Genomic DNA, 20,314 nt, shown 5'->3' on the forward strand with positions numbered 1-20,314 from the left:
GGCTTTCCGATATGATGTAGACCATATCACTCGGGTTGTCCTCGAACTCATGGCAATGCTACTGCCTCAGTTTCCCAGATGTTGACGGGAATGAGCTACCACACTTTGCCCACTCAGCAGGTTTTCTAGGCAACTCTAATACCGACACAAAGCGGGGAGCAGGGACCGCAATGATGGATAAAAACTTCAGCCAGTTATGGTGGCGCACACCTGCGGTCCCAGTGCTCCGGAGGCTGTGACAGGACTGCACCAAATCTGAGGCCAGCCTGGTCCACAGAACAAGGTCCAGGCCAGTCACAGCTTCACAGACAGGTCCCGTCGCAAAAAACCAAATCCAACCAAAGGAAAAAACAGAACAAAACAAAACAAAAAACAGATAAATGCAGTCAAAGTCTCTCTCCCTGGGTGTAGAGTCTGAGAGGAATGGAGAGAGCTGGTTAGCATCTAACTTTCACGATAAGCTGCAGTAGACCCATTTTCTACTGCCTTCTGAGTTTTCTGCATGCAGTACGTGTATAACACAATCTTCAGACAGCGTCAGCTTTAGAGAAATGCTGCTTGGATGGATACTTGGAGTAAGAGCTATTCAGGTGAAGAGTTTACGAAAAAGAAGACACCAGCAGACCAAAAGCCTCAGGAATTAGCAGAATTGTTGGGCTGGTGAAAAGGACTCCCTGGGGACAGTGGTTTCTGCACAGCCCAAGGTGCCTGATACCGCGCATGCTTTTAGTCTCAGCACTTGGAAGGCAGAGTTCCAGGACAGCCAGCACTTCACAGAGTAGAGAGATTCCCATCTCAAAAAGCAAAACTAACAAACAAACCCAAAACCAGCAACAATAAAAACATATTTTTAAGTTCATCAGACAAATTGAATACAAATGCAGTGACCCCGAGGTAAAGAAACTGTATGGTGCTGGGTGGTGATGGCACATGCCTATAGTCTCTCCAAAGGCAGAGGCAGGCAGATCTCTGTGAGCTCGAGGCCAGTCTAGTCTACAAAGTAAGTCCAGGCAGCCAAGGCTATACAGAGAAACCCTGTCTGGAAAAAAAAAAAAAAAAAAAGAAATTAAAAATTCATAAAATCATGACTTTTAATTACACGAAGGCGTGAGTGCCTGCCTGTGGGAGCGTGCACTGTTGGAGCGGTTGTGAGCTGTTGAGAACTGAACGCAGGACGTCTGGAAGAACAGCCAGTGTTCTTAACCACTGAGCCACCTCTCCAGCCCAGTCAAATAAACTCACTGGGTGCTGCGGTCAATGCCTGCAGTCCGAGACACTCAGAAGGGACTCTGAGGTTAAGGAGATGGTTTGATGGTAAAGTGTTTGCTTTGCAAGCATGAAGACCTAAGTTTGGACCCCTAGGCCCCACAAAAGATCAGGGTGTGGGAGCACATGCCTGTAACCCCCGTCAGGGCATGGGGATGCCCGGGCTTTCAGGGCTGTGAGTCTAGCCAGAATGATGCGTTCCAGGTTCAGTGGGAAACCGTCTCTCCGAAAGTAAAGTGGAGAGCAACAGATGAAGACCCCTGACATTAAAAAAAAAAAAGACATTTGATATTGACCTCTGGTTTCCACATGTGCACACGTGGGCCAGAGCACCTAGGCACACACATACGGGCACCCACGTGTGTGCTCTCAACCTCAGCCTACCCGGAATAGCACGGATAACATCAGACTCCATTGCAAAATTAAAGCAGAGCTGGCCATGGTGTCACACGTAACCTGGGCTACACAAGACCTTTATTAAAAACAAATGGAAAACAAAACTGCATTTCTACTAGGGGCCGTGTTAGTGGAAAAGAGGCCCAAGCACTCTTCGAGCCTGAGGGAGGAGGAATGAGTGTTTCTCAGCTGTGGGTTACCTTGTGAGAGAGAGTGGGAGAGGGAGGGGGAGGGAGGGGCAGAGGAAGGGTTGATAGGCAGCAGGAGGAAGGGAGGAGGGAGATAACATGAAAAGGGGGCAGGAATGCAGCCAAGCAGTATCTTGTTGGTGTCCTGGTGGCTTTGCTGTAGGTGACGCTGCTGACGCGTGGGTCATTCTGAAGATAACAGTGACCTGGGTTACCTTACAGGACTTGCACGACAAATTTGTCTCTTCTCTTGATCCCTTGCAAGTGTTTGAAAGCTCTGCCCTCAGATCATGCCCTTACCACAAAGAGTCTGGACATTTGTACAAGCTCTGAGGGACCACCTGGGAATGAGAAACTGTGGTTATTTGAATTGAAGCCAGGTGCAGAGAGCTCTTGAAGGGTGGGGTGAACTGTTCTGAGAAACAACCAGCTGTAAACCAGCTACAACCACCTGTAAACCATAGAGCAAAAGTGACCTGATTTTCAGGTAGAAAAGCCCTGTGCTTTGCATGTTTGGGGTCGCCTCCTGTCTTTGGAGGGGCGACCCTATTGCGATAGCAATAAAACCTCTTGCTTTTGAATCGAGCTGTGGTCTGTGAGAGTTCCTGGGAAGGGCGCGATCCTGAGCAGTGAGACTCCAGGTCTTACAGCTCCTGTACTTGTGTACAGGTCCTGAGAACTTCCTCTCTCCCCGCACTCCCCGAACTCCCCCCCCCCCCCCCGTGCTTTAAACCACAGCCAGTTCCCAGCCCAGGTCCCTTTATCTGCCTTCTGAAAGGCCTAGTGTTTCCAGGCCATGTTGCTAGGGGCTGAAGCTGGCTGCTCTTCCAGAGGTCCTGAGTTCAATTCCCAGCAACTACATGGTGGCTCACAACCATCTATAATGAGATCTGGTGCCCTCTTCTGACCTGCAGGCACACATGCAGGCTGAACATTGTCTACATAATAAATAAAATCTTAAAAAGAAAAACAAAACAAAGCAAACAAACAAACAAAAAACCCAAAAACACTTTACTCCTGTTGCTCATTCTTTTTTTTTTTTTTTCTGTTTCTCATTCTTGTGTTCTGTTCCTTTGGTTTCTGTAATTTGCTTCTACTTTTTATGGATTGTTCTTTTCTCCTTGTTTGGGTTTTTTTGTTTGTTGTTTTTTTGAGACAGGATTTTTCTGTGTAATAGCAGTGGCTGTCCTGGACTCCATTTGTAGACCAGGCTGGCCTCAAACTCTGCCTCTGCCTGCCTCTGCCTCCCCAGTACTGGGATTAAAGGCTAGTGCCACCATGCCACCATATCTGGCTTTCCTGATTTCCTTACTCTAACACAAAGTACTTCATTAAAAAAAAAAAAAAAATATATATATATATATATATATATATATATATATATATATATATATATCTCAAAGAACAGTGCTACACATCTTACACAAGGCTCCACAGCATAATTAAGGACATAAAATGTTTTTAATCCCAGCACTCGGGAGGCAGAGGAGGCAGGGCTGTCTCTGTGAATTCGAGGCCAGCCTGGTCTACAGAGTAAATTCCAGGATGGCGAGGGTTACACAGAAAAACCCTGCTTGGGAAAAAATGGCTTAAAAAACAAAATAAGGGTGGGAAGGAGAGGTGGGAGGGGACTATGATTGGGATGTAAAGTGAATAAATTAAAACAAATCCAAAAAAGCATCATGGGTCCAGTGAGACTAAACACTGAAGATCGTATATTTTCCTTAGAGGACTTCAAGCATCTCTATATTGTGTTTCATAACATCCAAAATTATGCTGTGACACCCTGTACAGGCTATGTGGCACTGTTTTTTGGTGTTCTATTCTTTTTCAATCAAAAAACATTTCACACTTATTTCCTTTGTGCACACACAGGTGTTTACAAACATGCCAGCATGTGACCATGAAAGCCAGAGAACAAGGGTGCTGGCTCTCTCCTTCCACTGTGTGGGGCCCAGGAATTGAACTAGAGCTGTCAGGCTTAGCAGCAAGCACCTTCACCCAGCTGAGCCATAGTGCCAGCCCAGATAGTTGTTTTTTTATTTTTCTGAGTATCTTGTCTGCATGTAAATCTGAGTGCCATGTGCGTGCAGTACCTGCAGAGGCATGACGAGGGCTTTGAATCTCTCGGCACTGGAATTAGGATAGTTGTAAACTGCTGTTTGGGTGCTGGCACAAAGCCGCGTGCTCTGGAAAGACAGCCAGTGTTCTTAACAGCTGAGCCATCTCTCTAGTCCTATTTGAGAGTTTAAAAAAAAATATCTCATTTTTATATTTGTGTCTGTGTGAGTATGCAGCATGTAGCCAGGCCATAGGCCAGGCGTTGAATGGCCTGGAACTGGAGGTTGAAGATTGACTATTGTGGGTGCCGGGAAAAATGCAGCAAGTGCTCCTAACCACTGAGCCACCTCACTGTGGATACATGAGATTTTAAGTGTTGCATTGCGTACATGCTTGAGAAAATCATTACTTAAAAGTCGAGCGAAGAATTCTAAATGTATGTATTAAAGTAAAGAGTAGGGAAGCGGGTAGTGGCGACACACACCTTTAATCCCAGGAGGCAGAGGCAGGTGGATCTCTGAGTTTGAGGCCAGTGTGGTCCAGAGTGATTTTCAGGATAGCCAGGGCTATACAGAAACCCTGTCTGTGGGGGTGGGGAGCTAGGGGCCTGGGGCAGGGCTGCTGAGATGGCTCAGTGGTTAAGAACACTGGCTGTTCTTCCAGATTTTCGTTCCCAGCATCAACATGACACCTCACAACTATCTGTGACTCCAGTTCCAGAGGACCCAGTGCCCCCTCCTGGCCTTCTAGAGCCCACATACACACGCATGCAAACAGGCACTGGAATACCTGGCTGGTAGTTGTCATAGAATGACACCAGAGTAAAGAGAAAACCCACAGAAGTCAGACTCTGTTCTGCATTAAGAAGACCCAGCAAGTTCTCTCCTCCTCCCTTCTCTGGATAGGGTCATGAATAGCCCAGGATAGCCTTGAGCTCACTATATAGTCAGGCATGACTAACTTCTGACCTTGCTGGACCGGAGCATGCATACCACACCTGGTTTATACAGCCAGGGACTGAACCCCGGGCTCTGTGTATGCCAGGCAAGCATGGTACCAAGTGAGCTCTACCTCCGGGCCACTCTCCACTCCCCCCCCCTTTTTTTAAATAAAAACCAGAAAATGAGTGTAAAGCTGCAAACAACTGGAACTGAAGCTAGGGAAAGAGAGTTTTATTACATGCTTTTGGTAGAAACAATCTGACAAATTTTCTTCCATCTTTTTTTAAAGGCAGGCAGAATCATGCTCTTTCGGCCTATCTCTGAAGATATGCTGAACGTTGGAGCTTTCGCCTTCCTTTGCAAACTTTGAAGAGATGACCACGGCAGCCTGGCAAGCCCTGTGGGATCAGGTTAGTCCCTGCAGGACTAGTGACAATGCTATAAGGCACAGGGGGTTGAGTTTGCCAAACCTCTTGGACCTGCTTCCACAGGCAATGGGTTAACTGGCTCACTATAAGGTAGGTCATCAGAGAACAGAGGGAAATTCATCCTAGGGAAGGAGTGGCTGAGTTCGGCTGATGAGCTCCAGGCCTTTTTGTTCACCAGAGGTGCCAGCAATGGCTTTCCCATCTTCAATCCGTTCATTAGGCAGCATGGTAGACCAGGTTCCCACTGACTAAAATGGGCTGGAAAAGCCATCATGGGGTGGGGAAGGGAAGCAACTTTATTGCACTGATGGTCCTGTTAGAGGAAAGGGAAGCAGCCGACGGGGGCGGTCTGTCCCCGGATCACTTCACGTCTGTCAGCTTTAGAGTCCAGGCGAACTGTACTGGGAGAGCGGAGGGTGGCAGAGGGGGCAGAGAGATCACAAGGTCCTCCTGGGGGTCCTGGGTCCAGTTCAACTCTCCCTCTGTTCCGAGCATCGTTATCTGCGGAAGGCAAAGGGGGGGGGTGCAGCATGGGCAGATGTTTGCTACATACATGATGAGGAACAACTGAGCGGGACCAGAACAGTGAGCACCGTCTGGTGGGACACACATGTGGAAGGAACCCGGGGAAGGAAGGGGCAGAAGCCTGTCATTCATTCCTGCTCATAAATAAAAGCTCTATCTTCCCAGGCACTCGGGCACAAGCTGGAATCTTAGTACTGGGAAGGCGGAGACAGGAGTGCCACAGGTTGAGGCTAGCCTGAGCTACACAAAAAGAACCTGGCTCAAACAAACAATCAGGACAGTGGGGATGCAGTTCAGCATACAGGGTTTGCCTAAGCGTGCCTGGGCCCTGGGGTCTATTTTCGGCGCTGGAAGAATGAAAACCAAAACAGGACAAGTTAAAGCTTAGGAGAGACTGAATGAGCCTTCTTACCTTTGTGGCCGAGGAAGTTTTGGGGGACTTGAGGCTTATGATCCCATTTTCTGGCCAGTACAGGAAGGTAGCATAAACAGCTGAGTCTTTAGTGGTGTACCTGGGGATAAAGAAACATCATTGCCCACGGTGAGGCCAGGTATTTCCTGACCGGCCCTCACACCCCCTCACAGAGCTCACCCACTGAAGACCTCATGCTTGTCTGGACTACTAGGAAGCCAGTAAGGTGTTCGGGAAGGAGGGGTCTAGAGAACTGTCTTAAATCCCCTATGATCCACCTTCACCAGGGTGTCACAGTTTCTTTAAAAAATTAAAATTAACCTTCTGGCAATTCATTTTCCAGACTTTCCTGCTGCCTCAATAACCTTTGCTTGCTGCCCCCGCCAAAAAAAATGCCAGGCCTGGTAATGCACACCTTTAATCCAGTACTACTCAGGTACCCATCTGTGGGTTCAAGTCCAGCCTGGTCTACACAGAGTCCCATGCCTCAAAACAAACATCACAGAGAAGAGCTTGTGCTGGGTATGGTGACGCACACATATAATCCCTGCTACGAAGGAGGCAGGGACAGGAGGACAGCTTGTCCCCAGAAGCTGGAAGACTCCCTATGGCTGAGGCCATGACCCACACAGCACCAACAAAACATGCGTGTTTCCCAGCTACTTCCTCTTATTAGGAGCTGAGGCCACACAACTTGTGACTGAAATCTCCAGATCCACGAGAAATCAAGAGGGTGGAGCATACAAAATGGCGACACACTCACTGCCTGAGCCGTCAGCATGTTAAGGAAACAGGATGAAAACTGCCTCACGGGAAATTTATCTGTAGGGATTAATGTGGCCCCTGGAAAAGCAAGGCCCTCTGTCCTGGCACCAGTCTCCTTTGACAGGACACTGAGCTCCGGCCTGGCGCTCTGCTGGGTTCTCACATACCCCTAACCCTGGTGTCAGGAAGGGAAACAGGCAAACAAAACAAGAGCAAAACCCCCTGAGTCTTTGAGAACAGCTAGGGTCAGCCATCTCCAACAGAGTTCCCATTGTCTATCCCCAGGGGGAACAGGAAGCCAGAGGTACAGCGATGGGCAGCTCATCCTGGGAGAGAAAGCACCTCTGGCATTCCAGCTGATGGGCCTAGTTTCCCCAGTGTGTTTCTCCTGGATGTTGTGGAGCCCTGCTTCGATGACATTTTCTTTCTTGGCTGCTATCTGCTGATTTTCGCCTGGGAGCCCTAGCTGTGGGCTCGCTGCTCTGCCTCACTCTGGCTGACTGCCTCAACTTCCCCAAGATGATTTCTGCTGGGTGTTTGTGAGCCTCAGAGCAATGACATTACTTCATTGCTCTTGTTTAGTTAGATGCCTCACTCTGCTCTTCCTGGGACCCTCTAACTGGAACTCTAGCCTTAAAGGGCTTCCCCATATGATCTGTTGGATTTTTTTTAAGTGCTCAGTTTGATGACATTTTGCCATCGATCCATCCATCGATCCATCTATCAGCTATCTCTTGCTATTTATTCTTTACTTTGGATTACTTTCCCTGAGAACTGACAATATGGCTATCACCAGTCATTCTCCTGTCCACACAAGAAGGCAAGGCTCACCACACAACTGTCCCGTTCTTTTCGGACTGCACCCTCCAGGGTGTGGAGGCATAGATGGCCTCCCCGTTGATCTGCAGCCACTTGCCAACAGCAAGAAGCCTTTCTTGGAAGATGGGAATGATCAGTCCCTCTTTAGTTGGTCCAATGTTGAGAAGATAGTTGCCTCCCAGACTTACGGTCTGAACCAACTCCTAAAGAAGGCAGAAACAATGAAAGCTGAGGCATGACTACCAAGCCTGACAGTGTCTACAATAAACAGACAGTAACGGATATTAAGAGAAGGAAAACCCTGGGTTTAATCCTTAGCACCACAAGGAGAGAAAAAGGGGGTTAAGTTCTGGGAAGAGCATCTCTGTAGATGAAGGTTTCCCTGAGGCTAAGAAGATGGCGAAGGTCAGGACTCTACAAGTTCCCTTGTCACCAAGATGAGTGACTAAGTTTGATCCTCAGGACTTAGAGGGGAGAAGGAGAAAAGTGACTGTCAAGCTGTCTGCTGACCTCACATGTGCACTGTGGCACACACTTGCCCAAACAAACAAACAGATCTAACTTAAAAAGGCAAATGAGACGAACATCGGAAAACAGGGGAACAGGACAGGAGCCTATCACAGAAGGACTCCGAAAGACTCCACCCAGCAGGGTATCAAAGCAGATGCTGAGATTCATAGCCAAACTCCGGGCAGAGTACAGGGACTCCTATGAAAGAAGGGATAGAAAGACCTGGAGGGAACAGGAGCTCCACAATGGGAGCAACAGGACCAAAAAATCTGGGCACAGGGGTCTTTTCTGAGACTGATACTTCAAACAAGGACCATGCATGGAGATAACTTAGAACCCCTGTACAGAAATAGCCCAAGGCAGCTCAGTATGCAAGAGGGTTCCCCAATAATAGGACCAGGGACCATCTCTGACATGAACTCATGGGCTGGCTCTTGGATCACCTCCACCTGATGGGGGAGCAGCCTTGCCAGGCCACAGAGGAAGACAAAGAAGCCAGTTCTGATGAGACCTGATAGACTAGGGTCAGATGGAAGGGGAGGAGGAGCTCCCCTATCACTGGACTGGGGGAGGAGCATAGGAGAAAAAGAGAGAGAGAGGGAGGGTAGGATTGAAAGGGGATGAAGGAGGGGACTACAGCTGGGATACAAAGTGAATAAACTGTAATTAATAATAAAAAAAAAGTTTCAAACCACCAATCACTTCCTCCATGATAGTGGCAATGCCCTTGGGAGAGGTTTTGTCTCTGCATACTGCAGCGCTGGTGGCAGGTTCTTCCAACTGGACCCCCAGTTAGAGGGCTGATCTGCGGTGAGCAGACAGCTAGGGCACAGTGCTCTGACCTTAATGATTTCATCTTCGCTGGCAATCGCAGACATGGTCATGTCGCGTCGGTAGCCCCAGGACGCCCTGTCCACGCTGGTGCACATCTCCCACTTGTGGTCTGGCAGGCTGTGCGGTGTGTATTTGTCCTGACAGTTGTAGTACCCTCCGTGATGACAGGAGCAGTTCTCACCCCACCGGTCGTTAACCACCACCTGATCCTAGAGGAGGAAGGGGACGGGGTCAGCGGAGGAGCAGCCCCTGGCTCCTTTACGCAGCGCAGACCCATCTGGCAACAGCCTCTCTAGAAGGAGGAACAGGGACTGCACTTGTGTTCTCCCCCTGGAGCCATGTTGCTCTAAGGGGCACACGCGGGAAACTAGACATTTTTGGCTGTCCTGATGGGGGTCGTGCTGCTATCTAGCGGGAGAGGCCAGAGATGGACAATGTCTACCTCAAAGCAGCATCCACCCCCTAAAGTCACCAGGGCCAGGGCCCAAGCCCAGAGGCCAGCCGAGGGATGCCCAGAGTAGGTGTGCACATAGGGGGTGGGTTCACAGATGGTCTGGGGGGCTCAGGAGGTGGCTCAGTGGTGAGGTGCTTGCTGTGGGAGCATGAGGACTCTCTAGCACTCAGGGGCCACTCAGTGGTATGGGACTGGAGAGCCGGCTCATCAGCTAAGAGTGCCTGATGCTCACAAAGGCTGTGGGTGCAGCCCCCAGCACCATACGGCGACTCATAACTGCCTGTAACTCCAGTCCCAGGAGAGCCAACACCCTCTTCTGGCCTCCACTGGCTCTGGGACATACATGGTTCATGCAGATAAAACACTCACACACCACAACATGACATATACCCATAAACAACCTAATCTAATCTTTAAAAAAATGTTTGCGGGCGTCTGGTGAGATGGCTCGGAGGTTAGGAGCACTCACTGAATTGGAAGTAGACCTGGACTTGTTCCCCGGCGCCACACGGTGACTCATGACCACTTGTAACCCCAGGTGCAGGACAGCTGGAGTCCTCTTCTGGCCTCTGGGCTTTTGCATGCACACAGTACACAGAAACTCACACAGGCACACATACACGCACTTCTAATAAGCACACCACAAAAAATGTGTGTGGGTGTTTTGCCTGTGTGTATGTCAGTGCATATGTGTGCGGTACCCAAGGCCAGAGGAGGGTGCCTGCTTCCGGTTCACTGGAGTTTGCCGGGAAGGGAACTCGAGAGCAGTCCCGGCTTTAACCACTGAGCCCTCTCCCAGCCCTCGCTGTGGTTTTTAAATAGTTGTGGTTGACATTTGCTTCCTTCCCCAGCTCTGTACCTTTGTTTACCTTTTTTTCCTCTTTTCTGATTCTCCTTAACCAGGCACATGTGGATGTCATTCCATGCAGCACACGACCTGGCTCCATGAAGGCACAGTCTGGAGGAAAGGCACCTCAGATGCGTATGAGATGCCAACCTTCCTAAGTTAATCTATTTGTTTGTTTCTTTTTTAAAAAGAAGACTTATTTATTTTATGTATGAATACTCTATCTGCATATACACCTGCATGCCAAGAGAGGGTGCCAGATTTCACCATGGTTGTGAGCCATCATGTGGGTGCTCAGAATTGAACTCAGGACCTCTGGAAGATCAGCCAGTGCTCTTAACCTCTGAGCCATCTCTCCAGCCCCATTTTATTTCTTGAGACAGAATCTTACCATGTAGCCATAGCTGGCCTGGAAACTCCCTGTGTAGATCAGGCTGTTCTTGAACTTACAGAAATCCACCTGAGTGTCAGGATTAAAGGCACGAACCACATTACCTGGCTCATAGCAAGTTGTGATTGGCAGTCATGTGCTCATCCCTAACTGCGTTTAATTGTGGCAGAGACGGGGTGCCCTGGTGGATAACAGTATCTGCCTTTTAAACATTTAGCAGAGACTTATGCAGGAGACAAATGTGGGCAATTCAGACCATGGTATTAGGCCAGCGTTAACTGCCTGGGGATCAAGTGCACATCTGGGAGGCCCCAGAGACTTGGCAAGTGTCCCCAGACCACACCTTGGATATGCTGTTAGCAAGCTCACCAGTGAGCCTCACTCCAGCACATGGGGACTGCCTTCCACCAACACTCATCACTCAGGGTACCTTTTCTCTTTCCTTTCTTCCCATCTTCCGAGTTAGCAATAACAACCGAGCAAGACCCCCACAGATAGGAATCCACAGGGCACCTTCACCCGAGCTCAGCGTTGGTTTTCGTGATCAAGCCCAGGCTCCATGCATTCTAAGTACATGTTCTCTCACCACGCCACACTCCAGCTTTCAAGCTTGTTTTTTTCTTTTTTTCCTCCAAACACACTTTCTCCGTGTGGCTCTGGCCATCCTGGAACTCACAGAGATCTGCCTGCCTCTGCCTCTTAAGTGCTGGGCTTACAGGCGTACTCCATCACCACCCAGCCCACACTGTTTTATACTGAGGTTTTTTCCCTAAAATCTACAAATCTAGAACATGTAAAATCTTTGACATTTTCTATCATAAAGATCAAGACTTCGGCCAGGCGTGTTGGCACTTGCCTGTAATCCCAACACTCCGGGAGGGAGACAGAGGCAGGCGGATCTCTGTGAGTTCTAGGCCAGCCTGGTCTACAAAGTAAGTCTAGGACACCTAAGACCACACAGAGAAACCCTGTCTTGGAAAACCAAAAGAAAAAAAAAAGATTAAAACTTCTGCCACTCAGTAAGTCCCATCACTCAAGAGGTAAATGGGCAGCCTGTGCACCAGCTAGTTGTACCAACTATGGGGAAGGTTTTATTAGCTAAGTACTCTTTAAAACTTAATAGGGCTGGAGAGATGGCTCAGAGGTTAAGGGCACTGGCTGTTCTTCCAAAGGTCCTGAGTTCAATTCCCAGCACCCACATGGTGGCTCACAGCCATCTATAATGAGATCTGGTGCCCTCTTCTGGCATGCAGGTGTACATGCACACAGAACATTGTATACATAATAAATAAATAAATCTTAAAAAAAAAACAAACCTTGAATATAAAGCTAGGAGTGGTGCCATCCACCCATAATAATCCTAGCTCTTGGGAAGCTGAGGCAGGAGAATTGCTGCGACTTGCCCCTGCCATAGCCCACTGATAGCTGAGACTATGGTTAAGTAGCACCATGCCCCCTCGCACTCTCTTGGGTAAGTCAGGTAATCACCTACCTTGACAGGGCTGTCGTTGTAGAGCCAAGCAAGGAAACCTGTGGAGTTCCAGTACGTATCAGGACACTCCCACTCCCCGTCAGACCAGATCAGGTCAGGCTTGTAGCTGGAAGACATGTGACCAGGACAGTCTGCTGTCTAAATCTGTACATAGTCCAGTCTTTCCGACAGATTTTTGCAATAAACATTTAAAACTTGGAGCTGGCAGTGCGGCTCTGTGGAGAGCAGCTGCCTACTCCACGTGAGGCCATGGGCTCCATTCCTAGCCCATCAGAAAGAAGAGACCCCTGACAGGAAAGGATCATAAAAACCGCAATGCAGAGAGTAAAGAGGTGAGAAGTAGTTTTTTGTTATCACAGGCATTGTTTTAAAGAGCCTTAGGGGGAGGGCGTAAAGAGCTAGCTCAGGAGTTAAGCACTGGCTGCTCTTCCAGAGGACACAGGTTTGAGTCCCTGTACCCACAATCATCTATACTCCAGTCCCCTGGGATCTGAGGCCTTCTGGCCTCTGCTGGCACCAGGCATACAGGTAGAGCATAGACAAACATGCAGGAAAAACACCCATACATATAAAGTAAAAACTTTAATGAAAAGAGAACTGGAGCCTGCCACGGTGGCACACGCCTTTACTCCCAGCACTCGGGAGGCAGAGGCAGGTGGCTCTCTGTGAGTTTGAGGTCAGCCTCATCTACAGAGTGCACTCCAGGATAGCCAGGGCTACACAGAGAAACCCTGTATCAAAAACAAACAAAAAAACAAAAGGGGGTTGCTGAAATGGCTCGGGTATAAAGGCAAGCAGGTGCCAGGCCTTACACCCTGAGTTCAGTCCCTGGGACCCAGGTGTCGGGAAGAGAGCGGACTCCTGCACGTGATCCTGACCTCTGCAGGCACACTCATGCACGTGCGGCACACGCGTGCACACACACCCAGAATCGATTAAAACATGGTGGTAATAATGAAGAATTGCTGCACTTAGCTGTATCTCCCCTAACCTCCTGTTATCCCTTTCAGAGGTTACAGCGTGCAGAGCGCCCGGGGTTGGTCGCCAGCATCCGCATGGCAGCTCACAAACACCGCTAACTCTCATTTCGGGGGATCTGATGCTCGCTGGCCTCCTCGGGCACCCGCTGCCCATGGTGCATATAAACTACACATAAATAATAAATTCGTTTTGGAAAAGAGATTGGTGCTTGGGCAGGCCGGGTGGCTCAGATGAGCTGGTAGCACTGCCTGTGCCAAGCCTCATGGCCTGGGTTTGACCCCCAGAGCCCACCAGGAAGGAGACCCGACTTCCTAGGTTGTTCTCCCACCTCCACCTGTGTGCTGTGGTGCACGTGTGCCCACACACATACACTCATAGACACAAAATTTTAAAAATGTGATTAAAACAGTGCTTGCAGCCTGGGGTATGTAGCTCAGTGGTAGAGCACTGCCTGGCATGTTTGAAGACCTGTGTCCTGTCCCCAGAACAACAACAAAAAAAAAAGCTGTGTGGTGGCTCATGCTTGTAACCCTAGCACTTGGGAGCCTGAATTAGGAGATTACAAATTAGAGGCTAGCCTGGGCTACACAGTGAGCCCCTGGTACTCTAGAGGTACAAAGTAAGGGTCTCTGCTTTGTGGGTGTTGTAAGCGCTTGAGCTACGCACCAATCTACTCTTGGCAGCTGCCCAGTCTGGCTGGAGAAGCCTGCTGGGGCCTAGTGCACCTTCCCCATTAGCACCGTTCTGAGCCGCTTAGGCGTGTATAACTGTGAAGGTCCAAGACAAGCATTACCGTGCACACTTAAGTGCCAAGAGTTTGATGAGGCTTGAAAATAAGAAGGAAGGGAGCACAAGTGTGAGCCAGCCCAAAGACAGGCCTTCACTGCACTCCACAGCGAGGCCAGAGATGGTCTCCAGAAGAAAGCCTTATTGAAGTCCAGCTAGAGCCGAGATGGCAGTCTCTCTCTCTCTCTCTCTCTGTGCAGCCATGTGCCCTAGGCAGCATATGTCCATTACATCCTGAGCTTCCATGATCACTAAGCCCAGTTCCGGGACAGAGAGGAGAGTGAGGGAGACGAAGCAATCTGCTCTAAGCCACACAGCCTAGAACAGGGGCAGTGGCACATCCTTATAAAGCCCTGCACTCAGGAAGTCCTGAGGCAGCAGGACCGCTAGAGGTGTGAGACCAGCCAAGGCTAGAGAATAAGGCTATGGAAGGAGGAGGGAAAGAGGGAGGAGAGAAGAGAGGGAAGGAGGGGAGAGGAGAAAGAAAAAGAAAAAAGAGGGGGGAAAAAAACACAACAAACCCAAAACTAAACGATTTCAAATCCGCAGTCCTGGCCAACACCTAACCAGCCCTCTGCAGGGTTTTGACAGCATAGTTCCCCGAGAGTCATCTGGTTAGAGCCAGATGAGGGGAGCTGGCTGGAGGCTGGGGACAGCGGCTCATGGCTGCAGTCCCATCACTCAGGCGGCGAGGCAGGAGGACAGCCTGGAATCAGAGGCCAGCATAGGCTACCAAGGAAGACCTCCAGTGGCTCAGGCCTGAAATCCTCACACTTCAGAGGCTGAGAAAGGAGCATCAACATGGATCTGAAGCCAGGCTGGGCTACAAAGTGGGACAAAAAGGAAAACTTCTGGGCATGGTGGCACATGCCTCCCAGCACCTGGGAAGCAGAGGCAGGTGGAGCTCTTGAGTTTGAGGCCAGCCTGGTCTACGGAATGAGTTCCAGAAGAGCTGGGACTACACAGAGAAACCCTGTCTGAAGGAAATCAAGAGAAATAAAGAAAAACAGATATAATAACAAAAACAAAATCTATAAAATGAGAGTGGGGACAAAGAAGTTCCCACAAGTAACTTGAGGAAAGCAGGTAAATGGACCGGCAGGAGGGCTCAGTGGGTAAAAGTACAGTTTAGTACGTGACCACCATCCAGAAGTTCCGAGAGCTGGGAAGGGAAACATACTCTGAACCAATGTCAGCACCCTTTATATATTATTTGGAGTCTTCTACTTTTTCATACAGCAGCCTTGACCAGAGCCCTTAACAGCATCCTACAGGCAGCTCTGACACCAACACAGGCCGTCAGCCCTGACCACCCCCTTCTTACCGGGTAACGAGGTCGTACAGCTCCGGCATTGTTTTCGCTTTGACAAAGTGCTGAGTTTTGAAGCCATTTTTCTTATCAAGTAGATAGAGTGGATGGAACCACTCCAAGAGAGAGTGGTAGAGGCCGTAGCGTATCTTCCTTAAACAGAAACACACAGCAGCAGAGAAAAGACATTAGGCAGAGAAAAGACAATTCATTTTATGAAGAAATCAGGCTGGGTATGGTGTCAGTGCTTTGGAGGGGGAGGTAGAAGGATCAGGAGTCAAGGTCATCCTTGGCTACCAAGTGGGTTTGACGCCAGCCTAAGTTATCTGAGATTCTTTACTTCTTTATTTAAAGAATATATGTACATACATATATACACACACATATGTACACATACATACTTACATACATACATACATTAACCAGGTTCGCCCCAAACTCACAGAGATCCATCTGTTCCTGCCTACCAAGTGCTGGGATTAAAGGCACATGACACCATCCTTGATATATATGTTACTTTTAATCTTTGTTTCTTTGTTTGTTGAGACAGGGTTTCTCAGTGTAGCCTTGGCTGTCCTGGAACTCACTCTGTAGATCAGGCTGGCCTCGAACTCACAGCAATCCACCTGCCTCTGCCTTTCCAAGCGCTTGGATTAAAGGAGTGCACCGCCACTGCCTGGCTTCTTACTTTATTTTGCTATGTGACTGGGAATCAGCTATGCTAGGCAAACATTCTGTCATAAGCTATATCCCCATTCATATTAAATACTTAAAAAAAAAACTATTTATTTGTATTTTGTGTACATTGGTGTTTTGACTGCATGTATGTCTGTGTGAGGGAGTCCGATCCCCTGGAACAGGAGCTACAGACAGTTGTGAGCTGTCATGTGGGTGCTGGGAATTGAACCCTGCTCCTCTAGAAGAACAGCCAGCGCCCTCAAGCACTGAGCCATCTTTCCAGCCCCCAAATCTTTTTTTTAAAGAAAAAAGGAGCTTGTAGGTCCATAACACAAAGAAATGACAAATGATTAAGGAGCTAGAAATGCTAATTACCCTGATTTGCTCATTATACACTGTATGCATGTCACACCGTGCCTCATAAAAATGTACAATTACTATGGTTCAATTAAGACGTGGTGCTATGCAAACATCACAATGTAGGTAATGGAAGAGAAATAACACGGCAAGGCACAGATAAGAAAAAAGCTGAGGCGGGGGTTAATTTCAGCACGTGACTCAGCACAGGCCTGGAACCCCAGTACCTGGAAGGCAGAGGCACAGGAGGAGTACTTCACGTTAGAAGGTAGCTTGGTCTGCATGGCAGGTTTCAAACCCTTGGGGATACAGAGCAAGGTCTCGTCTCGTCAGACCAAACCAAACAAGAAGAAAACAGCTACTTCCAAAGTCCAGATCTGAGCCAGATCTGACCTAAGATTAGACAGATGTTTACCCGAAAATTATTGCCAAGTGCAGCACGGAGCAAGTAACAGGAGTCAGCAAATGTATTCCTGAAGGTCCAGACAGTCCATGGACTTTGTAAGCTCTGTCTCTGTCTCAGCTCTCAACTTGTTCCATGAGACAGTCATGGGCAGTGTGTAACACAGGCATGGCTGTGTTCCAACCAAACATGATTTATATAAACAGGCAATCAGCCCATCCCTCAAATAGTCACAGCACAAAGTCGTGTTTTGTTTGTTTGTTTGTTTTCTTAGCAGCAAACATAGCCAGTAGGGCTCAAAACCTGAATATGTGAAGGTGACTGGGGACAGGGCTCAGTGTCATGGCTTGAATCTGCCCTGGGGTCATGTTTGGAAGGCCAGCCTTGAACTCCTGACCCTCCTGCCTTTGCCTCCCAGGTGCTAGAATCATCCCTATGTAGCATCCTGTCTGACAAGTTCCTACTAAGTGACAAATACTAGGGGGTGTTGAATAGAAAGAATCATTTGTGTGCTTCCCTTTTTAGTTTTTGATCTGCCATTATCAGAGCTTGCCCTTAGCCCTTGGTGCTGGTGGCTACTAAGAGAAAGGTGAGACCCAGTCCTTGGCATCCATCCCATACTAGAAAGCTCTCTGCACTTTCCCAAGAAATCCTTTGCAGGCTGCAAATGGACCATCATGGTCTCTGCTGGGTGTCCTTCACCCCACTGCAAACCCTTTTCTTTCTCTCTCTCTTTTTTTTGGTTTTTCGAGACAGGGTTTCTCTGTGTAGCCTTTGGCTGTCCTGAACTCACTTTGTAGACCAGGCTGGCCTCGGACTGACAGTGATCTGCCTGCCTCTGTCTCCCAGAGTGCTGGCATTACAGGTGTGTGCCACCATGCCCAGCTGTGAACCTCTTTCATTGTGCCACCTTTAGTCATGTGAAATCCACCAAATCTCAAACCCAGCGCCTGGGAGCCCATCTGCTCACTGGCTGAACATGACCCTAGCAGACAAACAAGAGGCAACAGAGATGGAACACTGGAGGGTTGGGATGTCCACAGACACGCACCTCTTCCGCACAGCTTCGCCCAACTCACCAACCAGATCACGATGGGGCCCCACGTCCTTTGAGTTCCAGTTCCAAGACACGGGACTGGGCCAATTTGTGAAGCCTTCGTGATGCTTTGTGGTCAGGACCACATACCTGCAGACATCAAAACCAAGTGAGGACAAAGGAAGCGGGCAGTGTCCACAACCATGGCCTTGCCCAGCATGCCCGAGAAGTTTAACATGGCAGGGAGATCTGGACTACAGGAAAGGTACTGGATGAGTCACTGTGACAACCAAGATGCCTCTACAGTGACAATGCCCTCAAGTAGCTGTGACTCAAGGATGGAAGGAGGCACTGGAGGCCCAGAGGGGAGGGAAAGGTGACGGAAAAACTGTGTACCTTAGCTCTCAGACTCAACCCTTCTGGGCATAAGTCATGAACTGTTTTCAGCCCTCCGCCATGTTCCATTGGCAAGATGATAGGGGTGGCAGCTGCTTGTTTTTAACCAACTTGGTGGAATTGCCTTTCATTTAAGGTGACAAAGACTCAACTATCTGGGACTGAATAGGTAAGTGTTGAAATAATCAATTCTGCCACTATGTCGTTTACTTTTACAGCAATTTAAAAATTTTAAAAAGATAACACGTACATGTGATTTCATCACTGGCTGGACTTCAGGGTCGTTCTGTGTCTTAGGCTCACACAAACATTCCTCTTTTAAGATGTATAAAGCCAGGCAAATAACTAGTCCCTCTGGGTATGGCTTGCAGGCCCTGGCTGTGCAGTGTTCGAGAGCTTTCATCTCTAGGACACCAGGTTAATAACCTTAGCCATTAAGCAGGGAGTCAGGAAAGAGGCTGGAGTCCAACCTGTTTCATTTGTAAATTATGGATCTCGGAGATGGCTAAGTGACAGACTCCTGTTTCTTCAGGCCTTTTACTCCCCACACAAGTAATGGCAAACACTAAGAGCCAGCTATAAGTACACAGCGTCTCCCTTCAGTACAAGAAACCCCAAGGTCCAGAGGAAAATGAAACCCGGAGGACGCCTGTAAGCCAGAAGCAGGAAGCTTCCTACTATTTCACCAGCTGGCCAAACCCCTCGGTCCCCAAGTCAGCCAAATTTCTCTGCCCTAACAACCCTGTTCCTCTTCCAAGTTCTACAAGGAAGAGAGGGTGAGTGAGAACACAAACAGAGAGCAACGCAAAACTCCCAGCCTTCCTTTTCCATTTAGAGACACAGGCCTACAAGAAGTCGGGCGGCTTCGTTTTATAACCTTCCACGGATGCCGCGGTAGCCTAAGGTTCAGGGCCACAACTCAGGGCCGATGACAGTTCAGAGGGTTCTGGCCCTTTTAGAGCAAACAGCGGGCTCTACCCTCTCTCCACAAAGGCGCAGTAGCCAGTGCTTTCCCGCCTTCGTTTTTCAAAGCTAATCCCCAGCTGGATTCTCTTCTTCGGCACCAGTTGTCCTTCCTCCAGGATGCAGAACGCGAGGTTCGGGGCCTCCCGAGGTCAGGCGCGCCGACCGTGGGCCTGCCCCGTCCCCCCTCGAGCCCGGCCCGCACTCACTTGGCCCCGGCAGCTTCGAAGAGTGCAGCCCACTGGTCCGGGTGGAAGAAGCGCGCCGTGAACTGCGGCCCGAAGTCGGCGTAGCTGAAGCCGGGCGGGTAGTTGTCTTTCATGAAGCGCTCATAGGCTGGTATCCGCTCGCCCTTCCAGTGCCACCAGAACCACTCGCTGCCCCAGGCGGGCACCGAGTACACCCCCCAGTGCACGAACACTCCGAACTTGGCCTCGTCGAACCAGCTCGGCAGTGGCCGCGAGTCCAAGCTCTGCCAGTTCGGGCTGTAGCGGTGCGGAGGAGCCTCGGCCACGGCCTGGGCCACAGTGGCCGAGAGCAGCAGCAGCAGCCGCCAGGCTCCCACCGACCGCCACTCACCTTCCAGTTCCCACATCCCTGCTTCCGCATCCGCACCGCCCCCTCTTAATGCGCAGGCGTCGGCGCATAGCCCCGCCTCCCAGAGTAGTGATTGGCTCGGGAGGGAAAGGGGCGGGGTCATCCCTACGGTCCAGCCAGCCTTCTGGAGTTGAAAGGGGGAAGGAGGCCGAGCGGCGTTGACGGCTCTGATCTATTGAGTGTAAACTCCATAGTCTCCCCTAAAGGCTTAATTGCAGGGTTCAGGCAAGTGGGAAAGACCCAGGGTGTTCGGAGAACTGGGAGGGGTCCTCGATGCTGCACCAGTCCTCAGGGGAGGACTGAAACCGGATCACTTTATTCAGTGGTTACCGCGGTTTCTCGACGCTATACATCCAGCCAGCAGGTGGGGTTTAGCGGATTGGAGAGCTGCGGAGGAGGTTTTGAAATAGCGAGGTAGAAACACGATAAGGAGCTTAACGGGAAGGGAAGGGCGAGAGACAGCTGCGGAGAGAGGAAGC

At 49.5% G+C, this 20,314-nt stretch overlaps 1 protein-coding gene across 2 annotated transcripts; it reads right to left on the reverse strand.

Annotated features, from left to right (window-relative positions):
• Positions 1 to 1,711: 1,711 nt before the first annotated feature.
• On the reverse strand, positions 1,712 to 19,953 carry Fuca1 (alpha-L-fucosidase 1). Of its 2 annotated transcripts, none has more exons than XM_060379293.1 (8): positions 19,448 to 19,953; positions 17,895 to 18,029; positions 15,421 to 15,558; positions 12,330 to 12,435; positions 9,154 to 9,354; positions 7,814 to 8,004; positions 6,218 to 6,317; positions 1,712 to 2,191 (listed from the first exon to the last, which is right to left on the reverse strand). In XM_060379293.1, exons 1-8 carry the CDS (start codon positions 19,936 to 19,938, stop codon positions 2,147 to 2,149), a joined length of 1,407 nt encoding a protein of 468 aa, XP_060235276.1. In that variant the 5' UTR covers positions 19,939 to 19,953; the 3' UTR covers positions 1,712 to 2,146. The 2 variants fall into 2 exon arrangements, with proteins under 2 accessions (XP_060235276.1, XP_021487161.2); XM_021631486.2 differs by lacking the exon at positions 1,712 to 2,191 and adding an exon at positions 5,069 to 5,781.
• Between the last annotated feature and the right edge of the window lie 361 nt (positions 19,954 to 20,314).

Source organism: Meriones unguiculatus, chromosome 3 (assembly GCF_030254825.1).
Source record: "Meriones unguiculatus strain TT.TT164.6M chromosome 3, Bangor_MerUng_6.1, whole genome shotgun sequence".
Lineage (NCBI taxonomy): Eukaryota > Metazoa > Chordata > Mammalia > Rodentia > Muridae > Meriones > Meriones unguiculatus.